Source organism: Teleopsis dalmanni, chromosome 2, assembly GCF_002237135.1.
Source record: "Teleopsis dalmanni isolate 2A chromosome 2, ASM223713v2, whole genome shotgun sequence".
NCBI lineage: Eukaryota > Metazoa > Arthropoda > Insecta > Diptera > Diopsidae > Teleopsis > Teleopsis dalmanni.
In genome coordinates, this window is record NC_051847.1 from 191,246,210 (window position 1) to 191,269,531 (window position 23,322).

Consider the following 23,322-nt stretch of genomic DNA (forward strand, 5'->3'; position numbering starts at 1 on the left):
CAATACGATTCTTTTGATTGTAGCCGATTACTCCCATAGCTTGTTTACCCATAGCACATTGATAGGTGTTTCGTGGACTTTGATTATGATGTGGATAAGGAACGAGACCAGCACAAACACCGAGTAATGTAAATGGCTCAATTTCCAAGTGAGTCGTGGTACCTGCATTTATATCTGCTTCATTCCAGGCAATAAATGAATCATTTTCTTCATTGACATCTAAGTATTCGATGAGGCCATCATGTAGAAAATCTTCAAATTTTCGTATACCTCCTTCCATTTCGTCTAAATGTTTTTGAGTAACTGCTGAATTGCCATATTTTACTATTATATATGGACGACAAAGGCGACCACCATCAGTGTGTATATAAACACAGCGTTGCGTGTGTGAAGTGTGTATAGAAACGAAAGGACCCAGTTGACCTTTACGACGCATCATACGAAATACTTCCACTAAACGCTTGTAGTTCGAAACCAAACCGAGTATATTGCCTGTAAATCAAAAGATTGATTTCATTTACAATCAGTTAATTTAGGAATTTTATTTATACATACCATTGATAAATACTAAAAACATGCTAGGATTATTAATCGCATCTCCGCCAGCAAACCGTATATCTGCGACGCCTGCATTAAACGCTAAACGTATTACAGGTGCTTCATCAACTTCTGTTGTTATATGTGTCATAAGCGCCAAATTCTTTACCAAACCACAAGCTTCACCTTCAGGTGTGTCTGATGGACATAGCATACCCCATTGACTGGGTTGCAGTGAACGTGGACCAGAAACTTTTCTTGTCTTTTCGAATTGTGAATTCACTCTTGTCATCATACCCAACGCTGATATATAACTCAAACGTGAAAGCACTTGTGTAACTCCAGTACGCTCCATTTTAAAACGTTTTATAGTCCAATTGCCAGATGAAATTGCAGACTCTAAGCCAACAGTAATTTGTGCCGCACGCATGTGTTTCACAACATCGAATTGGGCAGCCTTTACTTTGGGTATATTTTTGTCAGCTATCATTTTTAATTCCCAATTCATACGTTTAAATAAATCCTCAAACATAAGCGATATTAAGGATCCGGCAAGTTCCAAACGTTTATTGCCATAATAATCACGATCATCTACAGTTGTAATATCCAATTCCGCTGCCATTACACGCCTCACCATAAGCGCCACATAAACAGATTTAATTTGAAAATTATAATTTTCTACTGGCACATGTGCTAAAATTGTAGTTGCTATAAGCTCTCGCGCTTCATCAGCTGGAGGAACAGTCTTAGCAGTTTGAAACCTTTTGACGGCAAGTTTAGAACCTTAAATGAAATAATTTAGTTAGTTTGCAGAACACATTAATTCTATCATTTTAGCAACTCACCCATATATTCTAAAGCTCTTTGTTGTGTAAAAATTTTCAAATGGTAAGCTTCAAATAACGATGGTGCAAATCGGTTTTGCGTTTCCACTCCCATACCTATAAGTGACATAATTTCTTGATCTGAAGTAATGCCCATTGCTTTAAAAATTACCACAATCGGTATATCGTCCACCATTGAATTGTGTTTCAAATAGTATTTGTTGTGTTTGCTAAGAACAACTGTACGCGATTTCTTTTCGTGTGTGGAGGAAGTAACTTGACACTGTACAACTCCATTGAATTCTTCGGTAATCATTTTATTCCATGATAACTGTTCTTGTATGAGTATTACTTTTTCCTGACCACGTACTACAAAATAACCACCTGGATCTAATGGACACTCATTCATTTTCGACAGCTCAAATTCAGATTTATCAGTTAGGACGCAGTTCGACGAGCGCAACATGATGGGCAACCTTCCGATGAGTAAATTATTTCGCGCTGTACGCTGCGTACCACGTGTATATTCGATATCTACAGTTATGGGTGCAGAGTAGGTGGTGTCGCGCAAACGACACTCATGTGGTGTTGTATTTTTTGTTATATTAAAGCCATCTTCAATGTCTGGTTTGCCAATCCGCACATCAAGATATTTAAGATAAAACAACGGATCTGCATCACTTAATACTATTTGATTTGCTTCCACAATTTTCTTAATGTCTACATTAACAAAGTGATTAAAAGAGTCTATGTGTTGCTTTACTAATCCTTTAACCTGTAAAAAAGCCGGCACTAGTTTCCATTTCTCTTCGAGCGGCTTTATCGGTTTTGACCAAGATTTTGGATCACTGTCCCAATTATTTTCATTTATATTGCTTAGCACCATTATAAAGAAAGTTTCTCAATATTTATTTGGATTATTTACTTATCACTTCTATTTTGCTTATTTAAATTTAGCACGAGTTTTGAAACTATTTTTCAAACATATGTTTAAGGTTTAGTGCTGCCAGATACTCGTATTGTCGTTACAATGCAACCTACCCAGCGAGAAATTTAATAATCACTTTAATGGTAATCAATTGAAAAATTTGCACATAGTCAAAGTAGTGTTATGTACAGTAATAATTTTATAATTTATATTTTAATGAACAAATTTTATTCATATTTATTAAACTTATATTGACATCACGGTCAACTATAAGACTGATTTACAAAACTATGTATAAGTGTATGAAAACACTAAACACTTCAGTAAATCGTTTAAAGAAAATATATATAATTCCTGTGTAAATGTGCGGATGCATTGTCACATATTATTTAATTGTTAGACAAAGAAAGAGTCATATTGTATTGTGCAATTATTTGTTTATATACTGACAGATACAATGTGATCAAATAAATATATTTGACAGAACAGCTGTGCAGTTTATATTATGATTTTAGTAATATTTTATTATCTATTAAATAAACATTTAGATGCCACGTAGATATATTTATATCTCTCATCTTCTTTGTCTTTGTCCAGATCATGCGCGGTGGCGACTCATTACTTTAGGGGCCGCTTTCTTTGAGAATCTTATTCAACTATAAGACCTTTCACTAAATAGCATTTTAAGCTTCACCAAGGGTTCCAGGTTGTTTTAAACCCTCAGTTTTTCCATTATGCTACAGCAGAATAGGCAAATATGTTTAAGTGGATTCCCTTTGGATCCCCGATATGACCTAGCCTAATGTAAATATCAACCAATATTAGAAAGTGGCGTTTATTTGTCGAAATATCGGATATATATCATGCAAAAATATATTTCGTATTAAACGAGGTTTTAAAAGGATATAGTATATATACGATTACCAAATTTGTTTTCACTTTTTTGTACAGTTTATGTGTGTTAAATTGTAAACAAGTAAATTATTACACAATAGACAAAGAGTAGAGAAAAATAGATATTCTTTACTTATTTCAAAATATAAAATACCATTTGTATCTAATTTTATAAATTTCATACTCTCGTTGCTTAAAGTCTCATCTCGAACTAATAGTTTTTTTTTACTCGGAAACGTTTTTAAGTTTTAAGTATCAGTACAGCCAAATTCAAAAATCTGTTTATTTTGAATATTCATTGGATATATGTTGCAAAATTTCATTCATTTACTAATAAATTTAAATACATAAATAAATTGTGAGATAAAAATGTTAATTATTGCCTTTTTAATATTTATTTTATTTAATTTAATAAATCTTTTCTGTAAATTAATTAATTTTTAGTATTTACAATTTTTTTATTTATATTGTGCACAACACAATGAAAACGTATGCCAAAAAAGAATTGAACAAATTTTAAAAATTATAATTTGTTTCAAATCAAACTTAATGTGGTTTTTTTACAACTCTGAAAAAAAAAATTACGGCTAATAACATGTCAATTAACACCAATCTTATATTCATGAATAGATTTTAAGCTTATAGGGTGGCATCACAGATTTTGTATTACATATTCCTTTGAAGACAAACGTCAAAAGTTTATCGCAGTGATTTGATAGTCGGAGTTATATTTTTTCAGTCTTAAAATAAACAAAACTACGTATTATATTTTATGTATAGTATTTAGTCTTAATTTAAGTAGCTAAATTTTAATTAGTTTCATAAATGTTTGTGATTATAAATAATTATGGTTTAAAAACAGTACAATAGAATGTAAAGTGCTTCCATAGTAAAACATATTACAAAAAATTAAGAAAAAAAATAAAATTAAAAAACAAACCCCTCCAAAACGGAAAAAAACTCTGTTTATCAACCAACGTGCACGGAAAACAAAATAGCAAACTCTCTCTCTCTCTTTCTCTCTCTACGGATTATTAAATCTCTTGTACCTCGCAGCAGTCAGCCAAAGAGCAATCTTGGTTAATGCGAGTACCAGCTATTTTTTCTAATTGGACAATTTGCTTGCTGGTTGCAATCAGTCGTCGTTGTTGCTTTGTACGTGTTGAACGTGTTTGGTGAATTAATAAAATCCAAAAGAAAAGTTTACGCTACGATTTGAATTAATCGCTTGATTTCAAAAATTTTACCTTTGATTTAATAAATAAAGTAATATGGAAAAACTAAGCGTGTGCATTGTCGGTTCTGGCAATTGGTAGGTGTCACTTTTATGTTTTGTTAATACACGCTTGCATGCAACGTTGCAGTCCATGCAACTCCCACATGTTATATAATTTTAAATGGATTCTAAAATCTATGATTTTTTTTATCGTTTCTCAATGTCTAACTTGCATCTTGAAGGGGATCTGCGATTGCCAAGATTGTAGGCGCGAATTGTGCTAACATGGATGAGTTCGACAATCGCGTTAATATGTATGTTTATGAAGAAGTGGTCAATGGCAGAAAACTAACAGAAATCATCAACGACACTCATGAGAATGTGAAATATTTACCGGGACATAAGCTACCAGAAAATGTGGTAAGTAAATTAGTCTGTCATACAAGTTGATTATCAAATGGAGATAAGATTATTTTTAAAACAATATTCGAAAATGTAGATTTGCTATTTTTAAAACCAAACCTTTGATCTTTAAATTTCGGTCCACAGAAAGCAGTTTCTTAAATTTTTAGTTTAAACAAATAATTAACATTTTTGTTTTCTAAGTCTGCCTTAGTTTTTGCTCGGCGGAGTTATAAAACTTGTTAATGAATGATTTTTTTTTTCTGAACAAAAAAAAATAAATTATATTTATTATGTATACATATTTATTTCTTGAATTCTAAATCGAAATCTCTTAGTAACAGATTGAGGGGAATATGTGGCATAGTGGATTATTAATTTATTTAATTAAAATTGTTTGATCTGTTATTTAAAACATTGTTCAATAAATCTAATTAATTAATCAATTATTTTTTTTTTAATCCTTTTTTTTTATTTGAAAAAAAAAATGTTATATAACCTTTTTCTTTCATTTAAAAAATAAGTAAATTATTTGCGTTTCTTCTCATTGAATTTTTATATAATCTTCAATCAAATAATACTTTTTTTCATTAATTATTTTTAAATCTTTTTTTCAAATAAATAAATTTTTCGTGATTCAAAAATTAGTGTATTCATTAATGAAAAAATATCACCAATTATTTTAAGAATTAATTTATATATATCTAACGGGGGTTTAATGTTTTAAAAAATAAAATAAATACAAAATTTTGTTGTGTTATTAAAAAAAAATTTTTTTTGTATATTACTTTTATAACACTTTCATACTACATACAACATATTTTAAGACATTTGAGTACAGTGATTGTCGCCCTATTGGCCCGTTGTGACACCATCCTATCCCAGTTAAGAAATCGTTTGCTTTTCCGCAAAATCAACCATATAGCCTAACCTCGTAAGCATCTACATAGGGTATAAGTTCATTTCAGCAATTTCCACCTAGGTTTCCCTTGTGTACACATGTGAAGTCTATAAGCTATATAGTTGCAGAGAAGATACTCAATCGTCTTCTTGCCATGGTATAGTCAACAATGTTTTATAGAACTAACTATAGAACCTCGTAAACATTAAAATAGGGCATAACTCCATTTTGAAATTTTTCCCAGATTATCCAGGAACGCTTTTTCTAGTGTACTTATTCGAATCCTGCATAAAACTAGAAAGTTGCGGAGAAGATGCTAAATCGTCATCTCGGCATGGCAGCTCCTACCAAAACAATTTAAGGAAGCTTTGAGTATAGTAGTGTGTTTGCTATTCAGTTAGTGCTGTATTATCACCTACATCAAGACGGCTAGGTCCTGCCTACTGATATTTGAAGTTAGTGGTCTTGACGAGGATACTGCATCTGTGTTGAGGGCTGTAAATCTTTGTTGTTGGACGGGATTGCTATTCCTTTCTCTTCATTGTTCCTGTGTATATATTGTTCCTTTTACTATTTTTCAAAGTCGCTTTTATTAGTCGAATGAGTTTTCTGCTGATGTGCAATACAAACATTTTCTTTTGGATTATGTATCGATTGATGTTGTCAAATTCTTGATCTATAGAGAGAATATGTAAGTCAAATTTATTGGATTTTTAGCAACCTTTAGTATAAATGCCTTGTTCATTACAGATATAGTGGGTTTGAAGTTGAATAGATACTCTCCCAGCACACATTCTGCAATTTGCAAGAACATCCACAAATGGTATTTTTACTTTCATTAAGCATAGTAATTACCATTATTACTATATTATATCTTTTTTATGCTATATATAATATATAATTATATTATTATTAAGTAATATTTATGTGTACAAATTGTCTATATATATATGAGAATAGTTTAATTACATTGAACTCTTCCACATCTCTGATTTTTCTATATTTTTATGAGATTCTACTTTCGTTCTCCCACCAGCCGTTTTAATAATTTTTTGCTCATTTTAAAAATATTTTAAATTAGTTTAATTAAAAGCAATAATTATAATTATCATTTAAATACAGTAGATTTGCTTTAGTTTCTATATTTATTAATTAGTTTTAATTTTTTTTCCAACCTGTTCGTCAATGCTTTTTCAAGTTTACTGCCGTAAAGTAAACAAGTAAAAAAAATTCATTTCAGTGATGAAGTAATGGAAATTTTATTTATTGTTCATAATTAAATAAATAAAAGCTAATTGGGCATTTTATTCGCAAAGTAAAAAATCTTAAAACACGTTTTCATTTCAGTGAAAAATACAATATTATGCAACAAATGCTAAAATGCATTCTTATTAAATTTTATTTTTAATTGTTATTTCAAATAAGCTCAAGCACAGCCAAATAAAAATGTTCGTACACATAATACTACCTACTAAAACAAATAAAATCGTTTTAAAAGTTTTTCTAAATTTTTTTTTTGTTTTCTCAATTTTTATTATATTTTTGTTATATTTTTGTTAAGAAAATCAAATAAATTTTATTTAAAATCCTTACGTAAATTAAAACAAGCAAAGTGCTGCCATATACATTATCTAATCAGACAATGACAATGACATTTCTTTTGCTATTTTCATGTTTCTCACCTATATATTTTGTTTTTGTTTTATAGCATGCAATTTTTTGCAGTAAATTGTTTTTGCTTATTTTTCATTTGCTTTTCTAGCCAAGAGCATAAATAAACTACCTTGAAGTTGTAAATATTTTGTTAATCTCTTTTGATTTGTTTCTCTCTTTCTCTCAGTGCATTATAGCATCATTTGGCTAAAATCATTTCAGTCTGGCACTAAACAAGGCAATACCGTCCGTCAGTCAGTATATATTTGTGTGTGTGTGTGGGTGTGGGTGTTTGTATGTTGAAGGTATTGTGAAACTTCCATTCTTTTTAGAATTTGTGGTATTCGCTGTATAACTGTGTTGGTTGGTTTTCTCTTTGGCTGCATATTTGTTGTTTAAATTGTAATGCAACGTGTGGGTCAAGGCCATGTGTGATTTCTGTGCTCCAACAGCTTGCAAACTTTGCTTTGTTCGATTTGCTTTTACTTTTGTTTATTTTGTTAGATTATTCCAAAAAAAAAATAAAAATAAAACTGTTTAAAGGGTTTTATATCTCTTCAAAATAATCTTAACATTTAATAGTTAAGTTTTATTGGCACATATTTGTTGGTGTTTTTGTTGTTGCTATTATTGCCACTGTTGTTGTTGCTGTTATTTACACTGTTCTCGCTGTTGTGGTTACATTTGTTGTTGTTGCTGCTGTTGTTATTACTTATTTGCATTTTCAAGGAAATTTTATTTATAAGAAATACACTTTCAAGGTTACAGGATATGTGGGAGTCACTCTCATAATGCCTTGACAGCACCATATCTAACTAAATTGCATTAAGCAAATGAACAACAATCAATATTATTTAATTTTCATGTACAATATTTGAAAAAAAAAACTTTGTTATAAACTTTATCGAAATATAAAAAAAAAAAAATATGTTAATTAAGATGACTCATACGTCAAATGACAACATTTATAAATTGTTTTTTCTTTCTTCTTTACGTACTTGAAAAATGGTCGTTAAGATTATTAATATTTAATGCATTTCAAAAAAAACTTCTAAAATTTATTGCCGTTAGCTCTTTTTTAACTGCACTAATTTGTTGCATCAGATAGACCAAAATCTTTCATTCGACATCCAAAATCTCTATGTTCAAGACTTTATTAACTAAAGTTCTTTTTTTTAATTGGAAGAAAAGCTCGAAACCCTATTTAGTGCGAGATTTCAATTGCCCTAAAAACTCTGCTCGTCCGGATGGAAAACTCCTTTAGGAACCACCGTTAGGTAAAACGTCTAAAGTATTAACTAATGCTGTAATCAGCCATCCGTAAAACTTGTTCCAATCATCATATTTGTTGAAATAATCGTAAGCTGATGCTGTTTTAACTTGTATCAATGTTTCTAATTGATCATATTGATACCAATAGTTGACTCTACTGTCATTAACTTGATTAGTTGGTCATTACAGATGTGAGTCGTGTTTGTTCGCGTACAATAGCCTCCACCAGCTAGCTCGATCAGTGGTTTGCTGTGCCCGTTGGTAGTACCGAGTACCTTCACATCATTGGTCACCTGCTATTTTCACTAAAGATGGGGATGTCCTCTATTCCGTTTTTTATTAATAGGTAATGAATCAAACACGTTTCTAGTTGGAACACTTTCTTCCATTCGCTCGATATGACCCAGTCAGCCAAGTCCAAAAATTTTTATGCACTTAACTAACATATGTCAGTGTTAATAATACGTTACTTGTTGTCAACAAGTGGAGGAGAATAGATTTTCTGAAGAATTTTTCTCCTGAATGCTAGGTACTTTAACTGAATGCTTTGGTTTACTTCCGAATATGTTGAACCGCTCTTAGCTTATGCATGATCATAATTGTCTCCTATAGTAACTGCTATGCGATCTTTTTTTGCATACCATATATGCCATCTCTACGGTTTATGAAAGTCATAACCAGATATTTAAGGTTATATTGTCTTAATTTAAAAATGTGAACATTGTAGCATCGTGGGAGTTCAGAAAATACTGTGTTTTGCTTCGAATCAGTTTTAAGTTAATATTTTTAAATTAAATATTAAGTGAAAAGAGAGTTTGATATGCTTTACAGATTGAGAAATTTCATTGTTTTAAAACTAAATTAGATGTAAATACTACTTTGTCATCTAGTATATTGGAACCTTTGAGTTCCAAAAGAACTTAAAAATGTTTGAAAAATGTTTTTTGAACAGTAGACAATTATAACAATTCATTTTTATCTGCAATTATTTGAGTATTTGGCTGAGACCATACAGCTGTTGTTAGTATTGATGAACACCCATTTTTAGAGGTATTTTTTGGATATATTTCTTAAATTTAATTATTCGTAAATCAGTTTTTGAGACTATACGACCAAGAGTTAAACTTGTACTCTGTCAAAATTTAAACTAAAAGTCACTGACTAACCTGACTAAAATGAATGGTCTAAACCTGAATTTCATTTGGTATTGTTTTATCTTGGAGTTTTTGAAAATTTGCTGTGAAAATTCATTATCTAATTTGAATCATATATCAGTTATAAAATAATTGAATTAATTATAGTTTATTAATTGTTAAAATACAGTAGTATTTTTTTGAAAACGTTAATTATTTAATCTTATTAATACTGATTTCTGATTCATTGAAAAAAAGTGAGAAACATAACAGAAAAGAATATTTATATCGTAACAAATTTTTTAAAAAATTGTTTATACCATATATCAATTAATAATAAAATAAATTCAATTTATTCAATCGTACATTATTAAATAACACTTTTTTTCTACCATAAAAAATACCATAAAAACACTGATATATTTGAAGTTATCAGTACTTCAAAACAATTTGTTAAACAAACCTGTAAATCCATTAATGTATTCGCTATAAAAAACGTGTTGTTACTAAGCGCTCAAGTGCTATTTCAAGTGCTTAGAATTATGTTGAGCCTTGCAAAAATTTTTATTAAAAATGCTTGAGCGCTTTTTTTTATTAAAATCCGCTTGTTAATATAAAAATATTTAATAACAACTTACGTGACGTAAAGGTAAATTATAGAAACTTAGAGAGCAGACTGAATAAATTTATAAAAAAATTTCCATTCTTTATAGAGCAACAAGTTATCTTGTTTACTTTTTCTATATTACAACAGGTGGGCTGTCTTCATTTGTTAAAATTGAATTTATTATTTTGAATCTATTATTATTATATTGTCTTAAGATTCAAAAAAGTTTTTATAATATTTAATTGTATTTCCTGAAATCTTTCTGTATTGTTTTATTATTATTTAAAAACATTTTTTATGATGTCCAATATTTTTTTAGTAGTTAAGTAGTACATCCAAACGATAAGCAAAGTTCAAAATATAAACAAGTATTGTTGATAAGCGCTTTTTTTTGTTTATTTAAGACATTTGTTTTTATTTATATAAAATATTTTCTTTTTATTTTTATTTTTTTTGTTAATAATATATTGATATGAAAATAGAAGGTGTAGTTAAAAGGCATATCAAATGCGTGTTGAAGTACAATTTTCATAAATGTTTTGTTTAAGTTTAGCATGAACGTAGTTTTTATCGATTTGATATCAAAACTTTATCATTTTTGACAAAACAATTAAGTAATTATTGCAAATTAATTTTTTTTTATCAAAGTTTTGGTTAGTTTTCATTCTCAGAAATATAATTTAATTTTTAAGAAATTTTGAAATTATGTATATTTTGCAATTTATTAATTTATATTCTATTATATTTTCTATTAAATATATTTTCGTTTTGTTAATTATATTCATATATTATTTTATTTTTTTTTTATTTTATTTTTTTTTTATTTTATTTTTTTTAATTTTATTTTATTTTTTTTTAAGTATTTTGCTGTCGCAATTCGTTTATTATTTGTTGAGCTGCGCAAAATATCATTTCAGCTCATAAATTATAATTAAAATTGCTTTAATGTCATTCACTGTAATCCTTTTTTCACATAATTTTGCTAGAAAATATAAATACATTATATTAAAATAAAAAAATAAAAGCTCAACTAGATTTAATTATTTTAAATGACTTTTTAATGGCTAATATAACCATATTAGCCAGTGGCAGACATTCAGTTTTTCAGAGCTACTAACTTGAGCCTCAAGACGTAAGCACATTATTTTACAATTATTTATTTAAATTAAAATAAATATGTGTTGTATGTAAATTGCTACAGACATTAACTTTTTTTAATATATATAGTATATAAATGTTTAAAACAAAAATTATAAATTATGGTATATATGAAATATACCATATTTTTAAAAATGCTTTAACAATTATTTAAATAAAATAAATAAAAATACTAAATATATTAAACTAGCTATAACAAATTTATCCATTTATTATATCTTTTTATTCAGTCAGTTTCTATTTTTCTATTGCTAAAAATAAATTTTTGCAATGTTATATATATATATACTTTCTATTTCAATATTTTTGTAAGTCAATATAGTTGCATAACTAATTCACTCATTTACTTTTTTTAAATACAAAAACTAGTTTCTATCGCTACTTTCACTATATCATAGTATCTGAGATATATTGCGTTGTTATAAATCATTTATTTAAATTTATTTCCATTTTCTGCTAACCGTTTTCGTTAAACAAATTTGACATTTTTGCCGGCTTCTGCTTTAAGATTAATTAAAATTTTATTATATTCGAACAATGAACTTTCTTATTAGCCGGTATTTTTAATTTTTAATAAGTAGTTGTATAATTAATTATTGTAAACTTTTAATATAAATTTTTATTTTTCAAAAAAAAAAAAATTTAACAAAATAGAATTCATTTATATATATAAATGAATGCAATGCAATGAAATATATACAATTTAATGAAATATATGGACGTATCAGAAAGCGGGATTAGGCATCCATTTTAAGTATTTCCCTTTATCAAAACTTATGTGCCAAAAAAGTTATTAAAATTTGTATTTAATTGTTGTCTATTGATACCCAAGCCTTCCTTACTGATCTATCACATTTACGGTGTAACCCTATCCCATGAACCCACTTATGAAATATTGTTAAATATTTTTTAGGGAATAATTTTATTGGGGGCATATGGGGTCACCAGCTATGATCAAATATATAAAAAAAATATAACCAGAATTAGTATTATATTGCATTTAAAAATATGTATATAATATTTATTAATGTATATATAATAGCATAAAATATTTATAGGTATACATTTAGATACGTAACTCTGAGAATAATTACAAACTGCTAACAATTTGTATAAACAAAAACGACAAATAATAGAAAAGAGATGAGTGGGCTTTTTTATTTATTAAAAATAATAGGTAAGTGTGGATAGCACACATTTTTTTGGCATAAACTCAAATTTTAATAATTTTTTTTTATATTTCTTAAAAAATTTGTGTATATAAAAAATATTTATTTAAATATTTTTTTAAATTTGTTTATGAAAACAACAATTTTTTAAAAAAAAAAACACAAAACTGCATATAGGCGGTAAGGTATCTATGGAAACTTTGTATCTATTCTTATAGATATTGTTATTCACACAAAAATATGCGTTCATTTGATTCACTTTTTTTGTTTGTTTTTATTTTATTTTATTTAGATTTTTATTTTTGTGAAATTGGCATTGTTTTATTCGAATAATTTATACCTATGCGATTAGATATTTTTTTATTTTATATTTTTTTATTTTATATTTTTTTATTTTATATTTTTTTATTTTTTCTCTTTTGTTTGTGATTAGTTTAAGGTCACTTTCAGTTATAAAAATACCTTTCAAGTTCAATTTGTTGCAATTACTAATGTAATGGTTTTTTTTTCATTGAACCTTTATTAGAAATATTTTATTAAAGAAGTTTGTAAGGGGTAATACGTACAATGAATGAAATATTTCACTATTTAAAGTCTCCCACAGATGTTATAAAAATTCGAACAGGACTACTGAATATTTCTTATATCGAAGAATGAAAAAATTTGATTTTTCGTTAATAATATAATTCATTTAATATATATCAATATATTGATAAAATATCATGAATAGACTTACAAATTGCTAAAAGCACAATCCATATCTCTTCCATATCCCAAATAACCCACTTTCTTATCATCTTACCTTTACGCAAACACAACCTAACCTAATCTAACAAAACAAATATTTTAAAATCATTTATGTTTACTGGTATATAGACTTCCACGGGTTTCAATTTATCCAACTTTGTATGAAAAATACATGTTCTACTTAAACTAAAGACATTTTGCTGTTTCAATAATGACTTAAATATTTTTTGTCAATCAGTTTCTGAGGATCAAAAGCTTTGTTTCTATATTATGTTTCTGACGTAGAGCCAACTTCGTGAAGAATATAATGTACAACAAGAAGGTTAGTATCTACCATATTGTTAAACATTTTCTTTTTCTTACTCAACCTTCACTCAACCAACATCTTAACTCATGCATAGGTGTCCGCAGATTACAAAAACAACTGTTACTTCAACAGATAGTTATTAACAAAAATAATGATATACCTAAACAAGACAGTCTGCCTGATGACCACAATATCTTTTGGCGATCACTTTCTCAGGATTAACAGTTCTTAATCGTGTATTTTTCTCCGGAGTCAGAGTCAATTTGGGCAGATATATAAAGTACGACATGAAGTTTAATCCCTCTCATATACTAATTAATCCTTCTTCTTCTCTCTTTGCCTACGGTGCATCATAATCTTACCCATTTATACGTTTTGTATTTAATTTTATTTCCTGCTATATAGGTGTCTACGGGTTACAACAACAATTGATGCTTTAAGAGATGGTCAGTACTAAGAAAAAAACAGTGATCTACATAACTATTTTTTTTTACTTAATGCTGACCCAAATATTTTTTGTCGATCAGTTTCTAAGTGTCAACGTTGTTTAAGGTCCCAACGCAAAGTGAACTTCGATATTCATATAAAGTGTCAAGAAGTTTAATCTCATTAGAAATAAAAACTTCATTCTGGCATATATTATCATGTTTTAAGATAGTATAAGTGAGGGAGAGGAGTAGTTTGTAACCTCAACTGTTTGGTGTAGAAAAAATGTTTCTTCTGTATATATATACAATATGTATTTTTGTAATTTGAACCTGTAGAGAACCACTTTAATCGTATGTACTCTAATGATTGGTTTTGAATTTCATTAGCTCTAAAATTAGTTGAAATCAAACATGCAATTTAATATTATATTGAGGTATTCATTGCAAAAAATGATGTGTAAATAATAAATTGCATTTAATAGTTCATAATTTACTGCAATAAAATCTTTAAAAAGTCAATTGCGTTGAATACTTGAAAAATTGCTTGTCTATCCCAAGTTAATTATTATTCTCCCGTATTGTAGCTCCATGCCTTGTATGACACTATTTTCTAACCTGATAACATTGAAGTACACATATATAGATATAAGCAACAATAAAAATATTTTTAATTAGTGCGCATTTTCGCACTAATAAAAACCTCGTAAAATGCAATAAACAATCGGAATATAAAATTGTTTTATGTAGTCCCCTCTTTCCTCCTGAAAATACTATCACTTATACAGTTCAATATTCTTTAAACGAAAAGTCCATACTAATGTTTATTCTATTGAGTCAAGCATTTCACATACTTCACATAAAATTGTTTACAAAACATTTTGTTTTATGGTTTCGCTCCATTATCAAATATTAAATATTTGTACTATTAGGTTTTTATTTGCTCAATAATTTGTTATTTATAACCTTTGGTATAAGTGCTAAATGTATGGGCTTCCGTAATGCCTTAATATTGTAGATATATTATCAGCGATTAATTAATTTTTTTCCAAAATCCAACAGCAAATATTGCTAATTTGGTTATTTAATATGATAATATATATATATGATATGATAAAAATTTGAATAAATTAAATAAAAGGTCAATAATTAATAAGATTTTATAAAATATATTGTTATATTTAATATAATTTATAAATATTTTTATTATCTATATAACTATACACATATTTTGTTTAACTATATATTTTTTTTATTAAATAAATACATTTATGTACGAATATGCACATATTCTGTAGAAATATATTAATGGAATTTTTTTTTCTTATAGGTTGCAGTACCTGATCTTGTAGAGGCAGCTAAGAACTCCGATATACTTATTTTTGTAGTACCACATCAATTTATACCCAGCTTTTGTAAAACACTTTTGGGTAAAATCAAACCAAATGCTTTTGCGATTTCCCTTATTAAAGGATTTGATAAGGCTCCAGGTGGTGGTATTGATTTAATTTCTCATATCATTAATCGAAATTTGAAGGTAAGAAAAATTTAATATTTGTTGTCACAGTTTGTTTTATTTATATGGGGATTTAAAAAATTTTTTGATGCCAGCTGTATTATATTGTCCTATGTTGCTACAATCATAGATCTGTAGTAACAATAAATATCAAAATCTTTACTTCTTACTTCTGTCTGCATAGATTTAGGATATTAAAGTTAGACTTGAAAGGCAGGCTAACAAGTTTACTAAGTCTAAGTCTGCAGATCACTGTGTAAAAGTGAAAGAACTAGAAAGACGGAACATGATTCTGAAGAAGTAGAAGTTTAGTTTCATTAATAAATCTGAGAAAATCGTGAAAACCAAGACCATGAACCGTGTTTATGTTGAGAACATTATAATTCAATAATTTTCATATAGATCTTGCAAGTGCTAAACAGTAAAATAACAATAGCACATGCTTTATATTATCTTGTTCTTGAAGACAAGACAACTGTCTTCATGCTCTTCTTCCGTACTTTTGCAAAAAAAATACCCGTAGTTGTCTGTCCGGTTATCTCACAAAGCTTTTTGCCACACGGCAAGTTTACTTTAAGAATCGAATTTTTTTGGATAGTGCTTTCGTTAACCCAACGAGAGAATCTTGCAAAGTTGACATTGAAAACAAATCATTTCATTTTAATAACCTAGAATATCAGGTTATTATTTTATTATCTAATAAAATTAAGAGTTGTAATAGATTTTTAATTCTTCATGCTTACTATTCCTTGAAGTTCTCTGAAAAGTTCTGTAATGTTAATAAGCATCAGAAACTTTTATAATGTAAAGATTAGAAAATGGATTAAGTGTAGGAATGTTTTGGTTTACGAGTGCCGTTGTTCAACTCAGTCGTATAACATCGTTAATTTCGGGAAGCGTAACAGTAGTCAAAAAACCAGCTGGTGTGATCATGCTGGAGAGATTTTTATGGTGAACAATGAGAGAAAAAGATAGAAAGCAGGGTGATATAATGAAGTTAAAAAGAGTGACAGAATGGGGATATTGCACGAGAGATTTAAAAAACTTGTCATCCAGGGGATAAAGAGCAGCAGAGAAATATGAGTCAAATATATGTGTGTGATATATTAAAATTGATATATTAAGCCGCGGAGTTGAAAGCAGAAGCTTGAGCAAACCTCATAAATATAACTTGTATTGAGAATACTTCTTGCTGTCTGTTTATAACTGCATTTTTTTTCTTCAGAAAAGTTTGGTGTTGAAGTTTTGAATTTCTCTTATAAATTCATAAAATTCATAATAGTTTTTTTTTCGCTTGCTGTTATAACAATTCTACAAAACCGATATCTTGTTTTTCATATCTCAACATATAATTAAAAGAAATTATCTGGTACAATTAAATTCAGTCACAAAAAATTTTTTTAATTATACACTTGTAGTAATATTTATCAACTATTTATGTATATGTTTACATATTAATTACTTATTTACTTTCAACTGATATTCATTGCAATAAAGTGTTTTATATTAATTTTATTGAAATGTTAATTTTTTTATATAGGTTCCATGCTCTGTACTTATGGGCGCTAATTTAGCTAATGAAGTAGCTGAAGGCAATTTCTGTGAGACAACAATTGGTTGCCGGGATGCAAAACACGCTAAAATCTTCCATCAATTATTCCAGTCACAAAATTTCAGAGTAGTTGTAGTTGATGATGCAGATGCTGTTGAAATTTGTGGAGCTCTAAAGGTAACTTATAAATTTATTTTCCCATCATTCAACAAGTTACTAATAATATTTTTTTTTTATTTTTGAAAATATAGAATATTGTAGCTTGTGGTGCAGGGTTTGTAGATGGTCTTGGTTTGGGTGATAATACAAAAGCAGCTATCATTAGGTTAGGTTTAATGGAAATGATACGCTTTGTAGATGTGTTTTATCCTGGCAGTAAATTATCAACTTTCTTTGAAAGTTGTGGTGTTGCAGATTTAATAACAACATGTTATGGTATGTGATAAATCCTTCAGTTTATTATATAATAATATAATATTAATTATTTACATTATTTTTTAAAGGTGGCCGCAATCGTAAGGTTTCTGAAGCTTTTGTTAAGACTGGTCTTACAATAGCGCAATTAGAAACTGAATTGTTAAATGGTCAAAAATTGCAAGGCCCCGCTACAGCCGAAGAAGTTAACTATATGCTCAAAAATAAGGGTTTAGAAGACAAGTATTTTATCTATAAAATTTATTTGTTTAAAAATAATTTAACTTTATATAAAATTTGATTTTAGATTCCCATTATTTACCGCCATACACAAAATATGTACAAATCAACTTAAAGTTGAAGAACTGATTGAATGTATACGTTCTCATCCCGAGCACATGTAAGTCTTTTATAAATTATTAATAAATATTTAAAATATTTGAAAAAATTTAAATTCTTTCTCAAAATCGCTTAATGCTATAGTTTTTCAAATTTTATAAACTGTTTCATTTATATTTGCTTAAAGTTTGCTAAATATTACTAATCAAAGTTTGCTTAAAAAACTGTTGACAAAAAAGCTTCTACTTAAACTAATACTAATGTTAATTTGTGAATCTATTTTGTCCAATTAATTCTTTATTTTATTATAAATTAATTTTTATTTTTATGTTTTATTTTGTTGTTTTTGTTTAATATTATTTTTTAATATTAATTTCTTTCTTTTATTTTAAATTTATTTTTATGTATTGTTGTGTTATTTTTGTTTAATATTAAAAATGAGAGATAAAATTCACTAAATTATTAACTACTACCTTACATCTTCTATTAATGTTTTCATGTATTTATATTTGCTTTTATTAAAATAATATTATTTTGTATTTTGTAGATAAATCTCACACCATATGTTATTATTTTATCAATATCATTAAATTAGGATTTATTGGTAAAAATAATAAATATATATATAAATAAGTATAAAATTTGAGTTGGGACAAAGTATTCAGCGGAGTTTAGGATTAAGGTGCATTTATATTTCACAAGTATTTATCGAACTTTTAGCTCATTTTACTGTGTTACACTTTCTATCCTTTTTAGCTTTATTTTAACTTATCTAATATATTCATTCCACTCTTTCCAGCATTATTCTAACAATCTTTTCCTTTGTTTTTAATACTTATAAGTTTGTTGGTGCGCTAGATATACATCATATATTGACTGCATCAGAAATTTTTTGTGCTTAATTTTCCTTTATTCATGTCTTGTTTCATTAACTGGCCAATTTCTTTAATTTCTTCCTTTATGTGGTTTAGTATACAGTCCTTTTTACCTAGTAGTTTTCTGTGATCTATGAAAAAGAAGTGAGTTCTGTAAATTCCTATTTCATTTCTATGTAAGAGGTTTCAATAATTTCTTAAAATTTTTTAAATAAATATTTGCATACATAATACAATTAGAAAAGGTGGAAAATTAGAGTGGATGTAAGTGGTATGGGGAGCGAAAAAATCTATGTTTTAGAGGTACTCATCTTTTCAGATGATCAAATGGCGCACACGTCGCGATATTCAAAACTTATAAAAATATACCGTATATGAAGTAGAAAACTTATAAAAATATACCGTATATGAAGTAGATAGATTAAGGTTGAAGTGAAAATTGGGTATGAAAAAATGTTCAATATTGTGTACTTGGGGTACTACGAAGAGTATGTGTAGTATATCTATAAAAGATTATTTCTGAGATATGAATGTAGAATATATGATTTTCCGTAAGCATTATTTAATATCCTATCATTATACAAGAATCGATTTTAAGTTCATTTTCTTAATGATTAATAGAAATTTTTTCCTTTACTGTTTAAATATTATTTGGATGATTTTCTTATCTTATTTCTTCGTGATTTAATAGATTTTATATCATTTAATAATCACTTAATACAGATATTCTAAAATATTTCTATATTTATATAATATTTATTATATGAATGTGTTTCTTCTTGTATAATATTCTTCCTATTTTCTTAATGTTTTGTTTACTTTACTTTGATATCTGTTTAATATTTTAAAGTTTTTGATTACACTTCACTATTTTTATGACTTAATATCTTTAACTTTGTTATTCAGAATTTTTATATGATATTCAAATTTATTTATAACAACAATTTTAAGGGATTTTCTTTTTAATTCAGTGATCTAATGTTTATTCTTTCGTTTGGTTATATTTTTATTGTGTTTTACATGTAAATTTTTTTTGTAAATATTTTTTTTTTAATTTTACAGGTATCACCCAACCAACTTATTTCCATTATAACCATTTTTTTCTATAGCACTTTCAAGCATGCACAATTCAAGACTCATTCAAAAAAATTTAAGTATCATAAAAATCAATTAATCTGTTTTTGTTTTTGTATATATTTTATATAAAAAGTTTAATGAAAAATGCTGATTACTAACAACAATTAATGAATTTTAATGCATTTTATATTTTCATTTCTTTATTTTTTTCTTAGGGAAACGTCTTTCATGCCGACACCAAAACTTTAATTTAACAAAATACACTTTAGGTCATAATTTACAACACACAAGTAAATAAAATATAGTAAAACTATCCGATCATTGTGTGTATGTGCAGGAACATACAACATATCGTACATGCAGCATATATCCTCAAAAATGCATAAAAAACTGCATTTTATGTATAAATCCGACACATTTGCCCCCTGACCTATGTACTCCATATATGACTTTTTATTTCGTAAAGTAACTAAAAAACTTAATAACTTAATTTTTCCTAATAGTTGCTCAACAACAACAACAACAACACCTATATACCAAACATTAAACCATTATAAATAAATTTTAGATTTTTAGATACATATTTCCAATTTTATGTTGTCATTAAAACTGCAATTGTAAATAGAAAAATATTAATGTAACAAATATATTGTTTGTTTGTCTTATTTCATAAGCATTAAAGTTTTTGATAATAAAAATGTTTTGTTTTTTATACATATATATATATTTTTCATTTTTTATTGATATCGATAAATCGTCATAAGTTAAAATTAAATAATAGTTGCATTAGTGGTACAGTTTCGTTTTAATTGAAAGAAGTTGAACTCACTCTCGATTATAACAAATATGCAAGGCCTCAGATCGTGCAAAGGTCTCCAAGGTAATAATGCACTCACATTAGGTGAATTGTTTTCAAAAATTATCAAGTTTTTATCAATATTTGAAAAAACTCAACCACTTTTGATCGGATGCTTCAATGAACAGACAGACTTGGCCGGTCAAGTGAGTTTTTACTGCATTTAAAAAAAAATGCCTAGATAACTCTGAACTAGGGTTTCTTAATAATCGTGTTGCGCTATTAGAACAATCGTAGATATTGGTACCGGCCCTTGTAAAAGAAATCGAATGTTTTACCTTCTTAAACATATTAAATTTTTTTCCGGTACGCAGTATATTTCAGGTTGAGTAATACTACTAGTCTTATTTGTTATCTATTAACTTAACAAACTATAGTTTTGTGATTTCATTTAATTCTCAGAAATAGACAGTTATTTAAAGTGATTTGGTACATCCGCACAAATGACCTTAGAATAGACCCGGTCAAAACATACATAAGGGACAGAGCCCTGAAGCTATTTGCGAAAATCGACAGGTTACCCTACTTAGCACTATTTAATCTCAGAAAAATCTCTAGCCGCACGAGGTGGTAAGCAGATCTTAGATCAGTCATTGAATAATCACGAAGCTTTTGAGAAATACTTAAATTAGTCAGTGAGAAGGGTGGAACTCTGCAGAAACCACCTTATCAAAGAGTAAAAGTACTTCAGATGCACTAACTCGAAAAAGTCTTAACATGAAATAGACAGTTAAATTTATATAAATAAATGATAGAGTATATATGTGGAAAATCTAACAATTTATATAAAAGAATTATAACTATTATTTGTTGTCAAATTTTTTGTAAATCTAATTTGTATATTATTTAATTTTAAAATATATATATAAATTGAGTTAGTGTGTATTATCGAGTTTATAATGTTTCTTCTTTCTATTTCTATAATTCTATTTCAAAAAATTCATAGTAAAGAGGTATATGGATATTTTATATTTTTCTAAATTTCTCTCTTAAATGTTTTGTAATAAACAAAAAAATGCGTTATAATTTAATTTGTTTAAATATTTTTGCATATCCTTATGTTTAGCTAAAACTTGCTTGTTCCTTCCTGCAAATATTGTTTTGTAATGTTTGTATTAGACAGCATTTAAGTGATTTTTAATTGGCACTTTTGAATGGAATTGTTCAAATTAAAAAAAAAAACAACAAATTGAGAATTACAAAATGAATGCATATAATTTTTAATTCTTCTAGATTTAAAACAACAGGTGCTGCTTAAAATAAATAAAAACAAATGCCCCAAAACACTGGCTATTTAAAAAGTTTTAACAGCCGTTAAAGGGTATGCTACTAATATACACCACTAAAAATGAACGAATTTTTTTAATAACTGAAAAATAACATTTTAGCACGAAATCAAAATTAAAATTTTTTTTAAAATTTATTATTTTTTTTTTAAATTATTTTTTTTTAAATTAATAATTTAATCATTTTTTTAAATTAATTTTTTATGAGTTTCTAATTATTGCAGCAAAAATGATAAAACTTATTTGGGATTTTTATAAACAATGCACAATAAATGCCAAAAATTAAAAGAACTAAACACAAAAACAATTGGAATTACTTTAAAAAAATCTCTTCCCCCAGCAACTCTTTCACCACAAGAAATTGGCTATTTCAAAACCCCAAAAATTAATGCACCCAACTTATGTGCAATTATTTTTTATATAAAATTATTTATTATATATTCTGTATTTTTACTTTCTTCGCAGGGTACAATGCTAAATAATTTAACTATTTATATAAAAATAATATAATGAAATATAATGAAATATATATTTAATATTTATTTAAACACACAAACGCACTTTAGTAGCTGAAAGTATTTTAAATCAAAAATCAAAACCAAAAATTTAGTTAGCATCCCGAAAACGCTTTAATCATGCCACGAGTGAAACACACCAGAAAGGTTGTAATAATCCACAATTTTAAGGACATCCACAGGCGTTGAAAATATCAATTTTCAATCAAGAGAAAATAATAAAAAAAAATTTGCTTTAATCCATCAGAACTGCCCTTTTAAAAATAATTTAATTATTTAAAATTTAGTTTTTAATTGAATTTCAATTTGAATGTAAATAATTGGTAAGAAGGATGAAAACGAATGTATTATCGAAGTTTTTAATTTTAAACAAGGATCTAAGAAATCTCAGAACAAGTCTAACAACAATTGTAACTTGAAGTACCTAAAAGTGTAGTTTTATAAGTGAAGAGGCCAATTGAAACTAAAGTTTTAGCCATATACTGTAATATTGTTTAAAAATTTGTATTAAATTGTATTAAAATATATAAAGTTTTATTCAACTAGCGTAGTTCTTAGTATATTTGGCATAATTAAATATTTTAATTGTAAACCAAAAATAAATTTTAATCAAAAAAATTTACAATTTCAAAAAAATGTTTATACATTTATTTTATAGCCTATATAAAAAGTAATTAAAAATTTTTAATAGTAATAATGACGATGATGTTCCCTTAACT

The 23,322-nt window shown here is 27.1% G+C and overlaps 2 protein-coding genes across 5 annotated transcripts in view; one reads left to right on the plus strand and one right to left on the minus strand.

Moving 5' to 3' along the window:
* The window catches only part of LOC119676435 (DNA-directed RNA polymerase III subunit RPC2-like), a 4,693-nt gene extending 2,388 nt beyond the window's left edge, over nt 1–2,305 (minus strand). The window contains exons 1-3 of the mRNA XM_038087675.1: nt 1,383–2,305; nt 556–1,320; nt 7–492 (exon numbers count right to left, since the gene is read on the minus strand). Coding sequence (XP_037943603.1) covers nt 7–492; nt 556–1,320; nt 1,383–2,247 — 2,116 coding nt within the window. The 5' untranslated portion in view covers nt 2,248–2,305. The remainder of the gene's footprint in view (nt 1–6; nt 493–555; nt 1,321–1,382) is intronic.
* A 1,712-nt stretch (nt 2,306–4,017) lies between these two features.
* Nucleotides 4,018–22,819, plus strand: LOC119678084 (glycerol-3-phosphate dehydrogenase [NAD(+)], cytoplasmic-like). 4 transcript variants are annotated; one of them, XM_038089741.1, is made up of 8 exons: nt 4,018–4,495; nt 4,642–4,819; nt 15,504–15,710; nt 17,230–17,418; nt 17,493–17,676; nt 17,745–17,898; nt 17,963–18,055; nt 22,554–22,819. In XM_038089741.1, the coding sequence occupies exons 1-8, from the start codon at nt 4,455–4,457 to the stop codon at nt 22,564–22,566; spliced, it is 1,059 nt and encodes a 352-aa protein (XP_037945669.1). In that variant the 5' UTR covers nt 4,018–4,454; the 3' UTR covers nt 22,567–22,819. The 4 variants fall into 4 exon arrangements, with proteins under 4 accessions (XP_037945669.1, XP_037945668.1, XP_037945667.1 ...); XM_038089740.1 differs by lacking the exon at nt 22,554–22,819 and adding an exon at nt 22,036–22,190; XM_038089739.1 differs by lacking the exon at nt 22,554–22,819 and adding an exon at nt 19,932–20,024.
* The last annotated feature ends 503 nt before the right edge of the window (nt 22,820–23,322 follow it).